The sequence below is a fragment of the Echinops telfairi genome, unplaced genomic scaffold (genome assembly GCF_000313985.2).
Source record: "Echinops telfairi isolate 266 unplaced genomic scaffold, ASM31398v2 ScPeMD7_7475;HRSCAF=8513, whole genome shotgun sequence".
Classification (NCBI taxonomy): Eukaryota; Metazoa; Chordata; class Mammalia; order Afrosoricida; family Tenrecidae; genus Echinops; species Echinops telfairi.
This window is the reverse complement of record NW_022111379.1, coordinates 12,866,518-12,877,807: the sequence shown is the minus strand read 5'-3', so window position 1 is coordinate 12,877,807 and position 11,290 is coordinate 12,866,518. Positions and strand designations below refer to the sequence as shown.

The following is an 11,290-nucleotide window of genomic DNA, read 5'->3' as shown; positions in this document are numbered from 1 at the left end:
GCGGGGGGGGAGGGGGCAGGCAGGACCCGAGAGACGAGGGCTCACAGTCTGGAAGGGAGAAGGCAGAAAGTGGCGGAATCCGGGCTTGTGGAGGGGAGTAAGCGAAGGAAAGCTCCCCAAACACTGTGGTCTGGGATCCTCCGGAGCTTGAGCCATCTGTTTTCTTTACGCGGCCCAGAATGATGCTGATGACACTTGTCCCACCCAAGCAGGCAGCACTGCTGGGATTTGTAGAGAGGTGAACCGGGAAGACGGCGTATCCTACAGGACAGACTTCAGAGGAGCCCTGAGCCTGGCTGACAGAGAAGCGGGCTGCTTAGACCCACCCCGTGGCTCTGCTTTGGGGTCTGCTCCCTGAAGGATCAGCCCAGACATCCTTCCGGGGTGGGGTCCCACTCTGTCACTCTGAGTCACTGTCAGTCAAAGTTGACTTGGCGGCATGGAATATAACTAACAGGACAGACCCTGGGGGTCCTTCCTTAAAGAAAGATGGGCTCTTTGGGGACCTCTAACTCCACTGGGATGTTGCCAGAACAGCCGGGCTGGTTTCTCCCATAGCTTTTTGGGTTTCCCAGGGAAGGCAAGGGCTGGGTGTGGAAAGCCTGCCCGACAGAGTGGCTGGCATGCATAGATCGTGCCCCCAAAGGCTCAGGACGTAGCTGTGCTCCTATGTGAGACAGCTGGGTGGAGGGGAAGGGACATGGGGTTTCAGGTGTCACTGCCTATGCTCGAATCCTGCCTCTGAACCGGCGAGTGAAGGACCCTGAACACGATTCTCTCCCACCCCGGGTGACACCCCACCCAGGGTTTCTGTGAGCAGTCCATGAGATATCACACGTCAAGATGCCCAGGTCTGCCAGGTTGTAGCTGGCCTCAGATGGAATGGCCTCAGACTTGGAGTCCGTGGAATCTCCCTTCTGTCTGGAGAGGAGCAGGGACAACCCAGTTGGAGGTCTGCGGGACCTCAGAGGCACAGAGTGAACGCCACACGCCGTTGTCATGGCTGGGGAGGGGCTGGGCGGGCACATGATGCTGAGCTGCCTAATCCCATTTTCTGCTCTCCTGTTAATCCTTTTCCTCCTTCTGTCTGCCACACAGTACCGCTCGCAGGGCACTGACCCGGAGAGAGCCGGGCTCCCCTTCCAACATCGTGCTCCCAATTGGGGTGGGGATGGAGGCGTGGTCTGACCCGTGCCTCGGGTCCTCGCTGAAGGTTGGGGATTCAGCTCGCTAATAATGTCAGCCTCAGTATCTCCTAAGCCCTTGCCCGCTAACATCAGTTAAAAACTTCACGCACCTTCTTTCTGTTAGATCCCACGGCACTCCTTCGAGACAGACCCTATCCGTCTGAGACTTGCAGGTGGGGACGTGGGGGCTCAGGCACCATGGCCCAGATCACACAGCGAACCCAAAGCAGGACTGTCTGGCGTCCTGCCTCTAGCTCTGGCTGGTTCCAGAGCTTTGTGGGGGGCCCACAAATAAGCTCAGCTCTTCTTGTGCTGGCCCCTGCTTCCCCTACCCCCAAACAGATCCCTCTCCCCACCATTGCCCTCTGGCACATGACAGTTGCCACTGAGACTTCAATGGAGCGAGTGTCTGTCTTCTGCCCCCAGGCCTGGATGCCGTTCATCGTGCAGGGAAGTAGGCAGACTCGGGTGAGGCAGGAGTGGTAGTGAGGGGGAATGAGGCTCTGGCCTGAGCCAGAGCAGGGAGTAGACACACCCTGGACCTGAGAAAGTTCTCCAGAGAGACAGGCGGCAACATGAAATGGCCATTCCAGGGGAGGAAGCCTTTTACCCCAGATCAGCCCTGTTTCTTCTTTTCTGGCCATCTTGCTGCCTCTGCGTTCCAGTTTCCATGAAAGCATTCCCTTCTCTCCTCCAGAACGGAGCCTGGCTCACTTTGGCCCAAGAAATCGGTTCAGAAGCAAAGCTTCCTTACTGCCCTCCCACCCTCCCTCCCCACCGCCCCACGCACATGGAAAATGCTACCTATCCTTACTCCAGACCCCTGTGGCTGGCTCCTTTTTGGAAAGTGTTATGTCCCCTGGACCTCTGTGCTAGGGTATCCAAGTAAGGGCAGAGTCGAAGCACTGAAACGCAGGCGGGCCTCCCCCAAGCTCTGCTGCATCTCCTTCCTCTCCGGGGTGTACACAACACCGGTTTTGACGTCAGGGGGCTGGGTGTGAGTGTTTCTGGAATTCCTTAGCAACTGGAACTTGGGTGTCAGTTTCCTCGTCAGAAACTCTGGACTGACATCTGTACGTCACCAAGGCCAGAGCCTGGCACTGGACTGGGGAGTCTTCCTCGGAGGAGTGAGGATTTGGCTTGGTTGAAAGGAGCCTTCAAGAACTAGATGGTGCCCAGCTGCCCCCATTGCCCAGAAAGGTCCTGGGTAGAGGGGGATAAAAATGTGGAATAAAACTCAAAATCATTTAAAAAAATTTTTTTTAAACCCCAAAAAGCAGGTTTGCCGATTGGATAGAGACTGGCATCATCACCTTGCATGAACTGAACTCACTCCATGGCTCCATTTTTAACCAAACCACAGAGAGGTTTAAAAGGGGGAACGCTAACACTGGGGAAGTGTGCACACCTTAGAATCACCAGCTGAGATTTAAAAAAACAGGTAGCATTTACCTCAGGACCAAGTCCAGTGGATTTGGAGAAGCTTGAGGAATGGATAGGGAATATAGGGAGAGAGGGAATACAGGGATGCAGTGGGCTAAGGGATGTCCCCTTTTGAGGGTCGCGGTGAATGAGAGAAAACACCATGTGTGTGAATTATTGAATGAAAAGCTGACAATCTGCTCGGTACACCTTCCCCAATTCACACACACACACACACACAAGGTTTGACAAAGAGAGTGTCGGGGGTAAGCTCACTAGAGAGCCTTCCTCTGCGACCAGGAAGCTCGGACAGCCAGGGGCAGGCAGGGTATTGGGGGTCAGTTGGGAGTGGTGATGGTGAATTGCAACCTGGGTCTCCCTGGGCCTCAGAACACGGCCGGTCAGAGAGAGCATCGAGTGTAGCCAGGAGTCCAGGGTTACTGCGGACACCTCAGTGACTGCAGGGCCCATTCTAGCCACCACACTCACTGAGGAGAACATGGGCTCTAAGATAAAGTCGGACCCTATCCGAAAGGCCTCTCAAGTTTGCATTCTGTAAGAATGTTCTGAAAGCCACGGGTCTAAAAGAGAAGGGGAGGAGATTTTGAGTCACATATCTGCGTTCATGTTGGGGCTCTCTCCAGCCTCCATGTGATCTTGGACCGTCAGGCCAGTTTCTTTCTGCACGCACACACTTGGACGGCGAGAAACCCTCCTCCCCCAACCCTCTCAAGTCCAGAAAGAGGGTGCTGGTCCTGACACGGCCCTTCCTCTCTCCCCACGCTCCGTCTCTCTCCTGCTCAGAGAGTCCCAAACAGAAGGGTGCTCTCAGGATCTGTGGGCGGCGGGGAGGCAGAGCTGTGCTGTCCGGTGTGGGGGCTGCAGGTGTCTTCCATGACTGCCTTCCTGAAGCAGGTTCTCCTGGCTGCCACAAAGGCAGTAGGCCTCTGAACGGAGACCTTGGCTGTCAGAAGCGGCATACGAAAGTGCAAACTTCTTCATGTAAGGATGTGAATGTGGAGGGCTGAGGAGGGCGGGGCACTGCTGGAACCCCAAAGGGAGACCAGCTGTCAATGCTGACTCACAGCAACCCAAAGGGGCAGCCTGGGGTTCCCGAGGCGGTCAAGGTTATGGGAGGAGGCAGCCTCATCGTGCTCCCTCCGAGAGCCAGGTGCTCCCCTTGCCGATGGCAGTCCAGCATATCACCCGCCACACCACCAGAAAACTGGCTTTGTGGATTTCAGTGCTTTGCCACTGATGCCACTGGCCCTTTGCCCCCAGACACACGTCAAAGATAAGGTGACCAGACGTCCCGCTTTTGGCGGGACAGTCCTGATTTTTAACAAATTTTCCTGCGTCCCACGGCGTTTTAAAACAGTCCCGATTTCTGGAAAGAACGCACGACAAGCTAGGGTACATGGTTTTCGGCTGCCATGTGGCTATTTCACCAGGATATGAGTTTTATCAACGGTGTCCCGCTTTACCAAGGTTCAAATCTGGTCACCATAGTCAAAGATTAACGGAGGACAGGACGAGGAAGTCACAGCCCAGGAAGCCGGGGCTGGGGAAGTCTTTGCGGAGAACCATCGTTTTATTAACCGAATGATATTTTCTTTTATTTTTTACAAAAATAAACAATTTACCGAACAAGAAGTACAAAAGCTTCCGGACACACACACTCCAGGAGGGGAGAGCCTGGTCTCGGCTGCTTTCACTGAAAGCAAATGAGGCAGAGAGGCCCCGGCCCCAACCCCATCCCTGGTCCTGGCTCAAACCGCAGCCTGCTCCTCGGCCCCACGTCTTGGCTCATACGGCTGTGTGCTCCTCTGCCACGGTCCCCTGGGCTGCCCGTCAGGAGGCCAGAGTTGCCTACACTCCGGGGCACCTGTGCGGAGCTTGGCTCAGAGAACACTGCGCTTCGATTGTTCTCCCGCAGCCCCACCCGGCTTTGGCACGTGTGGCGGCAGCAGCAGCAGCAGCAGCAGCAGCAGCAGCGCTTTGGCTTCACCCTCGAACATAGTGAGGGCCACACTCCCCCAGGGGAGGCCCGCCTGGGCCTTGTGTGCTGCTTGGAGGCCCGGAGAAGTGGGCAAACGCCCCTGGATTCCCAGCCCCGGGGCCAGCAGTCCATGCCTAGGCTGGTAAACTCACATTTTAACATTTTGCAATATTGCACATTTGTCCTGGTCATGTCGGTCTGTCTGGCAGGGGTTCCAAGGTGACAGTGAGCCTGGCGGGTGCCTGTCACTCCCTCCACAGACAGGCCTCGCCGGCATGGACAGGCAGTGGGTTGGCTGGGTTCTCAGAGAAGTCAGTCCAAGGCCCTCACATAGGTGGTCTTGTTGGGATCGGGGACCACTTGGCTCCGGCCCGACTTGAAGAAGACCAGCTGCCGGCCTAGAGGCAGAGGTGAGGGGTGAAGGACGGAAAATGTTACCCTGATGCCCAAATCCTTCTCCCATCATCTCAGCCTCCCCTCTGGCTTCTGCAGGGCTCCTGACAACCCCTTGACCATCCAGGGAAGCCCAGCCACCGCATTGGGGTGGCCTCTGGCCCCGGCTCACCTGTCCATGTGGTTTGGTTGGTGAGCACGAAGGCTCGGCACTGGGCGTGGCTCTCACAGACGTCCACGGCCTCCGCCAGGTTGAACACGGATAGCAGGCAGCCGCCGTGGTGGTAGGAAGGCCAGCAGTGGTAGTTGTCCTGGGGGACAGTGCTGCCTGGGATACGTCGGTACTCTGCGGGGGGCAGGGCAGGGGGGTGATGGGGCACAAGTGAGAACAGGGAAGCGGTGAGGGCTAGGAGGGCGGAGAGGTAAGCAGACTCACGATAGAAGCACGGCTGATTGTTCACAAAAAGGCAAAATTTAAAGACGGGAATATGCACGCTGGCTAGGAAGGGACATCCAAATGCCCATCGCTCCTAGCGACCCCGCACGTGTCGGGAGAATGGGGCTCCGGGAGGCTTTCAGGGGCCATGAGACTCCAGGGGAGAGGGACAGGGCTTTCTACTCCATGAAGAGTTACGATCTCGGCAACTCACAGGGCAGTTCTACCCTGTCCCGTAGGGTCACTAAGAGTCCGCATCTGCTCGATGGCAGTGAGGTCCATCTCCAGGAGGAAGTCTCCAGGGCTTTCTGCCGAGCTGGGTCTGAGTGGACTTAAACCGACGGACTTTTGGATTGCGGCTGAGCATTCAATCACTGCGCCACCCAGGGGCTCCTCGTGGGGGTTCTCCCTGACTGGCATTTCACAGGCCCAGCCCCAGGCCTTTCACTGAAGGCACCTCTGGGTGGACTCTCAGCCTCAACAGCTAAGGAGCGTGCTAACTGCCGGCACCACCCAGGGGCACCCTTCATGCACACACCTCTCCCAGTTGGTTCAGGATTCACCTGAGGTGCACGGATGAGGGCGCACGCACGCTGTCCTGGCAGGCTGCGCACAGCAGAGCATTTTGGACATTTGGAGCTGAGCTCTCGCACCCCCAGTGCGCCCGACCCACCAGGGCAATCTGGTGCACATGCAGATTTTGGGTCAGGAGGTCTGGGCTGGGGGCCTGAGAGCACCCCTTTCTAACCAGGTCCCAAGTTAGACCCTGGGTGGCGCTGTGCAGACCTCAGTGGGTTTTCTCTGGAGCCTTGGGGAGAGAGGCCAGGGGAACCCCTCAAGTGGGTCTTGGGGCTGGTGGGGGCTCTTGATGTTAAGTGCATGACAATGACTGGCCAGCACCAACAACATGACCATTTGGGCATCGCCAGCTTGAGTGTGGGGGCAGGAGGCTGGAGGAAGAACCTGTGAGCTCCCCATTTTATAAGCGCCCAGTGGAGGCTCTGTGACCCCTCATCAGCAGGCAGGGTGCGGATGCAGGTCTCCCGTTCAGCCCATGTTCTCCTCATTGTCCCAGGAGCCCCAGCTCTGGCCTGAGAACGGAGAAGCCCAGGCTGCTGGTCACCCCGCCCTCTGCCGCCTTCTCCTACCAGGGACTAGACCAAAGTCCAGGCGGGCTGTGATTTACAGCCCCATAAACGGCGTCCTCAGGGACAGAGGCGGCTATTGTTCACCTCGTTAAACTTTATTTACAGGGCTAACGAGGGCTCCCCCACACCTGACTGGCCAGGGCTCCCTGACTCTGGAGGCTGCCCACCCCATTGCCCCTGCCAACCACAGCTACGCCCCAGGGCCTCAGTGGAGGGACCACAGTGGGTGACCAGTAGCCAGGACCCACTCCCCACCCACCCTTCTACCATAGAACTCGTGGCCTGCCTTCCGTGGCCAGGCCCCATCTCACACTGCCCTCCAAGCCCTGGACGGGCAGTAGGGAAGGCAGGAAGGAAGTGAGCCCACATCCTGCTCGGAATAGGAACTGAGCTAATTGCTTTACGTGCCTAACCTGACGTGCAATCCCCAGAACAGTATTGTGACGCAGGTGATACTGGACCCAACTCACCAATGAGGACAATGGGGTTCAAAGTCCCCAAACCAGTAAGTGATGGAATTTGGAGTCACCCAGAAAAGGGTGTCAGTGCCCACCCCCAGTCTGAGGCAGAGCCGTGATTACTGAGTCCAGCCAGGGGCAAAGGTGGAGGTGAGGCTGGTCAGCAGTCTCTGCATCGCTGCCTCTAAGCTGCCTTTCTGAGTGGCATCAGAGTGGCCTTTGGCAACCAGTGGTGGGTGAGCCACCTGTTAACAATGAGGGGGGCCCAGATACCCTCCCCCCTGCTCTGCACTCCTCTGCCCCGGGGACCTCTGCTGGGGCCACTCACCGGCTCCGCTGCCTGTGGTGGCGTTCTGCAGATATTGTCCACTCCGGTACAGGTGCAGCACCTTCTCCAGCTGGGCCAAGGTCTCGTCCACACCCCAGGCCAGCTCTCCTGCACAGCAGTGAGGCTACTGGAAGGTGTCTGGCTCCTGCCCCTCCCCAGGCAGGTAAGCCAGCTGCCTCTTCCTCCCTCCTCACCCCTTCTGGAATCTGGGCCCAGGTGACTGGGGAGTGGGCTTCACAGAAGGCTCCCCCTGGGGCAGGGAGGGTGAGGAGGAGCCCTGGGCCCCACCTGAGTGCTCACCTGTGGCATTAACAATGCTGTCCAGCAGAGGCCGGAGCGAGGACGGGGCGCTGTGGGGCAGGAGGTATGTGAAGAAAAACCTGTGGGGTAAGGAACCAGGGCTCAAGGTCAGCCTTCTTCTACACCAACTGGGGTAGAAGCCCAGCCTGGCTTCCCGTCCAGGCACAACCCAGTGACCAGGCACAGCTTAGCTGCTGCCATGGTGTTTCCTGGCACATTGTAAGCACAGCAACCTGAAGAATAGGACCCCTTTGCCCTCCCCAATCCCACATCATCCTGGTGCCAGAACAGCCCTTATAGCTAGGGCCCAGTGAGGGGCTTCCCAGAGGTCAAGGGCCAGGGTCAGGGCAGGTGAGGGCAATGCTGGTCCCACCAGCCCTAGAATCTGAGCCCAAGCCTATTTTAAGAAGCCTCCAGCTGCCACCATCCCCCCCACCCTCCCTCAAGTCCAGATTCTCCTTGGGGTTGACTATTTTTAGCCTCCCCATCCAGGAGCCTGAATGTTCCCTTCTTGACTGGATGGGAGGCCCCTCCCTGCCTCTGCTGACTCCACAGGGCAAGGCAAGTCTCCAGGGCTCGGCTGGTCTCCTGCCCACTCCCTCTTGCCGAGCTCCCCAGGCCCACGAGCATTTGCTGGAGCTCATAGGTGGGGCGCGGGGGCACCTGTAGGCATTGTAGAGGTTCCGCTTCTCATTCATGCCCTCGCACCAGCCCTGGGCCGAGCAGGGCAGGGAGAAGTTCCGGGCGGGGAACTCAAGGGCACAGTCGCTGCTGCTGGTGCACCGCGTCTCCTCCACACGGGCGTCGTCCAGGTCTGTCACCTTCAGCTCCCCATCCACCAGCACAAACTGCCGGGGGCGGAAGTCCAGCAGTGTGACTGAGCCCAACGGGGAGTGGGCCAAGTGGTGGAGGAGGCGCCCCAGGCTCAGGCAGATCTGCGGGGACAAGCATAAGGGCTGCTTGAAGCTTTGCTCCTGCTGAGGCCAGGGGGACCCCCAGGGTGTGCCCCCTCCTTTGGGGTTCTAGGCATAGCTCCAGCTGGACTCTCTTTTGTGTAGACCTTGGTGCTCGCTGAGGCCTGATGAGGGCAAGGGTCTTACACAGGGGTCCAGGACTCCCTGCGAGCCCTTGGCTAGCTGGACCTGGTAAGGACAACGATTAAGGGGACTGTGGGATGAATCTCCTTCTGGGAGTCTTTCTTAAGTGATCTAAGTTCAGGACAGACCTAGGGGGATTGTAAAGGTTACCTTAGGTCTTTTCTAGTCCTGGACACTGGCCACTGGCAGCTGCTTGTGTGTATGTATATGTTAGAGACTGCACGTGTACACGTGTGTGTTTAAGAGAGACCGTGGTTGTGTGTGTGCTTATGTATTAGAGATATTGAGGGTGTGTGTATGTTACAGGGACTGAGGGTGTGTGTGTGTGTGTGTGTGTAAGCGAGACTGAGGTGGTGTGTGTGCTTATGTTACAGATATTGAGGGCGTGTGCATGTTACAGAGACTCAGGGTGTGTGTGTGTGTAAGCGAGACCGAGGTGGTGTGTGTGCTTATGTTACAGATATTGAGGGCGTGTGCATCAGGGACCGAGGGTATGTGTGTGTGTTACAGAGACTGAAGGCGTGCGTGCGTGCGTGCGTGCGTGTGTGTGTGTGTGTATGTGTGTGTGAGTGTGTGTATGTGTGTGTGAGCAAAGGTGTATATATGTGTGGGAACAAGGGTGTGTGAGTGTGTGCCCGAGGGGAGCAAGAATATACAGGGTCAGGACTCTGTGGCCTGCTTTTTTTAACCCTTTGCCTGTTGGCTGAGTCAGCCTTTGTGTCCTCCTCCCCTCCCTCCCCCCCTCCCTCCCTCCCCCTTGGCCGCTCCAGAGGGCTGGCCTTCTAAGGGAGAACCATCCCAGAAAGGAGACAGGAGCCCAGGGCCCTCGGCCCCCCTGCTCACTCACTCGGAATCGGTCCTCCCAGGACGTCTGCAGCAGCTGGATCATTTCCACAGGGGCCCCCAGCTCCGTGATGGTGGTCAGGGTGTCAGGGATGTCCTCGCTGTCCTGGTAGCAGTAGCCATAGAGCTGGGGAGGCATGGGGCAGGTCATTAGGTCACGGGGTGGGGGCGGGGAAAGAGAAGGGCTGGCCTGTCAGATGCCCCCTCTCTGCCCTGGCCATCTACGGACTTTGCTTCAACTCGGGCCAGAAAAGGAAAGCCGTGGGGCTGCCTGGGAAGCCTGCCCGTTCATCCCTGCAGCCACAGTTCTACTGGCACCAGAGCCCCACAACTCTTGCTGCTCAGGTAAATGGGCAGGTCTGGCCACCAATTTTTTTAAGCACACTCAGAGGGCAAGGTAGTGCTGTGATTATTTCCAATTTGCCAGTGGGGAAACAGACTCAGAGAGGTGAGGTTGCTTACCTCAGGTCACACAGCAACTAAGTGACGAAGCTAGGATTTGAATCGATACTCCTCAGACTCCACAGCTCGCTTCCTTCCAAGAAGTAGACTGGCTGCTACTAGCCAAGTCAGCCACTAAGCACTGCACACACACACACACACACACACACACCCCAACCCCTGCTCTGGGCCCCAGGCCCCAGTCCACCTCCATTTCCCATCAGTTCCCTTCAGGAAGCTTCATCCTTTTGTCTGCTCAGGCCTCGTGGGAGGAAGAGCAAGCTCCCGTAGGGTTGGGTCTCAGTGGTGATGGGAACATCGCAGTGCCAAAGGGGCATCTTCCTGACAGTCATTATTTTCAGGAGGGGGTCCTACGCATCCTGGGGGCAGCGCTGAGCGGTGGCTACTGGCAGGGGGTGGGGCAGCATGATAACAGAGGGAACTTTCCACTCCTATGGTCTTGGGGGAGGGGCTTGGTGCTGCCCAATGGGTCCGGAGCCCCTGGGAAGCATAGCCTGACTGTCACCCACACTTCACCCAGCACCCACAGGGAGCCCTGCTCCTCCTGGCCTCTCCCAACATACTCCAGCTCAGCACTGCTGGGGGGAGGGGTTCAGGGCCAAGCAGTCCAGAAGAACAGGGGGAAGGGGAGGGGAAGGAGTAGGGAGCCCAGGGGATGGTGTCCCTGCATGCAATCATTCACCCCCACCCCAGCTCACATGCTCCCTCCATCCCAGGAGTGCTCCCCTTCCCTGGAGCCAGCTGTCCCCTGTCCTGCTGGAAAGAGCTGTGTCCAGCTCTTAGCTACAGGAGTTGCAGCTTGGGGGACCAGGGGGCAGCCTCTCTACCCTCCCATCATCCCAGGGAGGCCCTAGACCTCAGTGGTGTGTGTTGGAGGGCGGGGGGGCGGTAAGGGAAGCAGCCTTGGGGCCTGGTTCTCATTTTCTTGCCCAGTGTCTCAGCCTTTGTGGGAAACTTCTGAAGGTTATTAAACACCCGGAGGTCGTTAAATGCGCTGTTAACGAGGTATTAATCAACACCCCTCAGGAAAAAATAAAAAGACACCATTCACCCCCCCAGGAAGCGTGAGGCTGAGCATTTCAACTGCATCTTTTGTTTGTTTGGGAGAAGAAATATACTCCAGCAGCAGAGAGAGCTGGGCTGAAGGCCGCCTGGGGCCCCACTGGAGGCCTGAGGCCCCAGAGATGGGAGGGAGTGTGTGTGTGTGTGTGGGGGGG

The 11,290-nt window shown here is 57.7% G+C and overlaps 1 protein-coding gene across 1 annotated transcript in view; it reads right to left on the bottom strand.

The window, feature by feature from the left end:
• Window positions 1-4,186: 4,186 nt before the first annotated feature.
• PKDCC (protein kinase domain containing, cytoplasmic) overlaps window positions 4,187-11,290 on the bottom strand; it is a gene marked incomplete at its 5' end in the record, with an annotated part of 9,986 nt that continues 2,882 nt past the window's right edge. Inside the window, 6 exons of the mRNA XM_004699775.2 lie at window positions 4,187-5,006; window positions 5,174-5,347; window positions 7,372-7,479; window positions 7,672-7,751; window positions 8,335-8,606; window positions 9,616-9,738. Coding sequence (XP_004699832.2) covers window positions 4,921-5,006; window positions 5,174-5,347; window positions 7,372-7,479; window positions 7,672-7,751; window positions 8,335-8,606; window positions 9,616-9,738 — 843 coding nt within the window. The remainder of the gene's footprint in view (window positions 5,007-5,173; window positions 5,348-7,371; window positions 7,480-7,671; window positions 7,752-8,334; window positions 8,607-9,615; window positions 9,739-11,290) is intronic.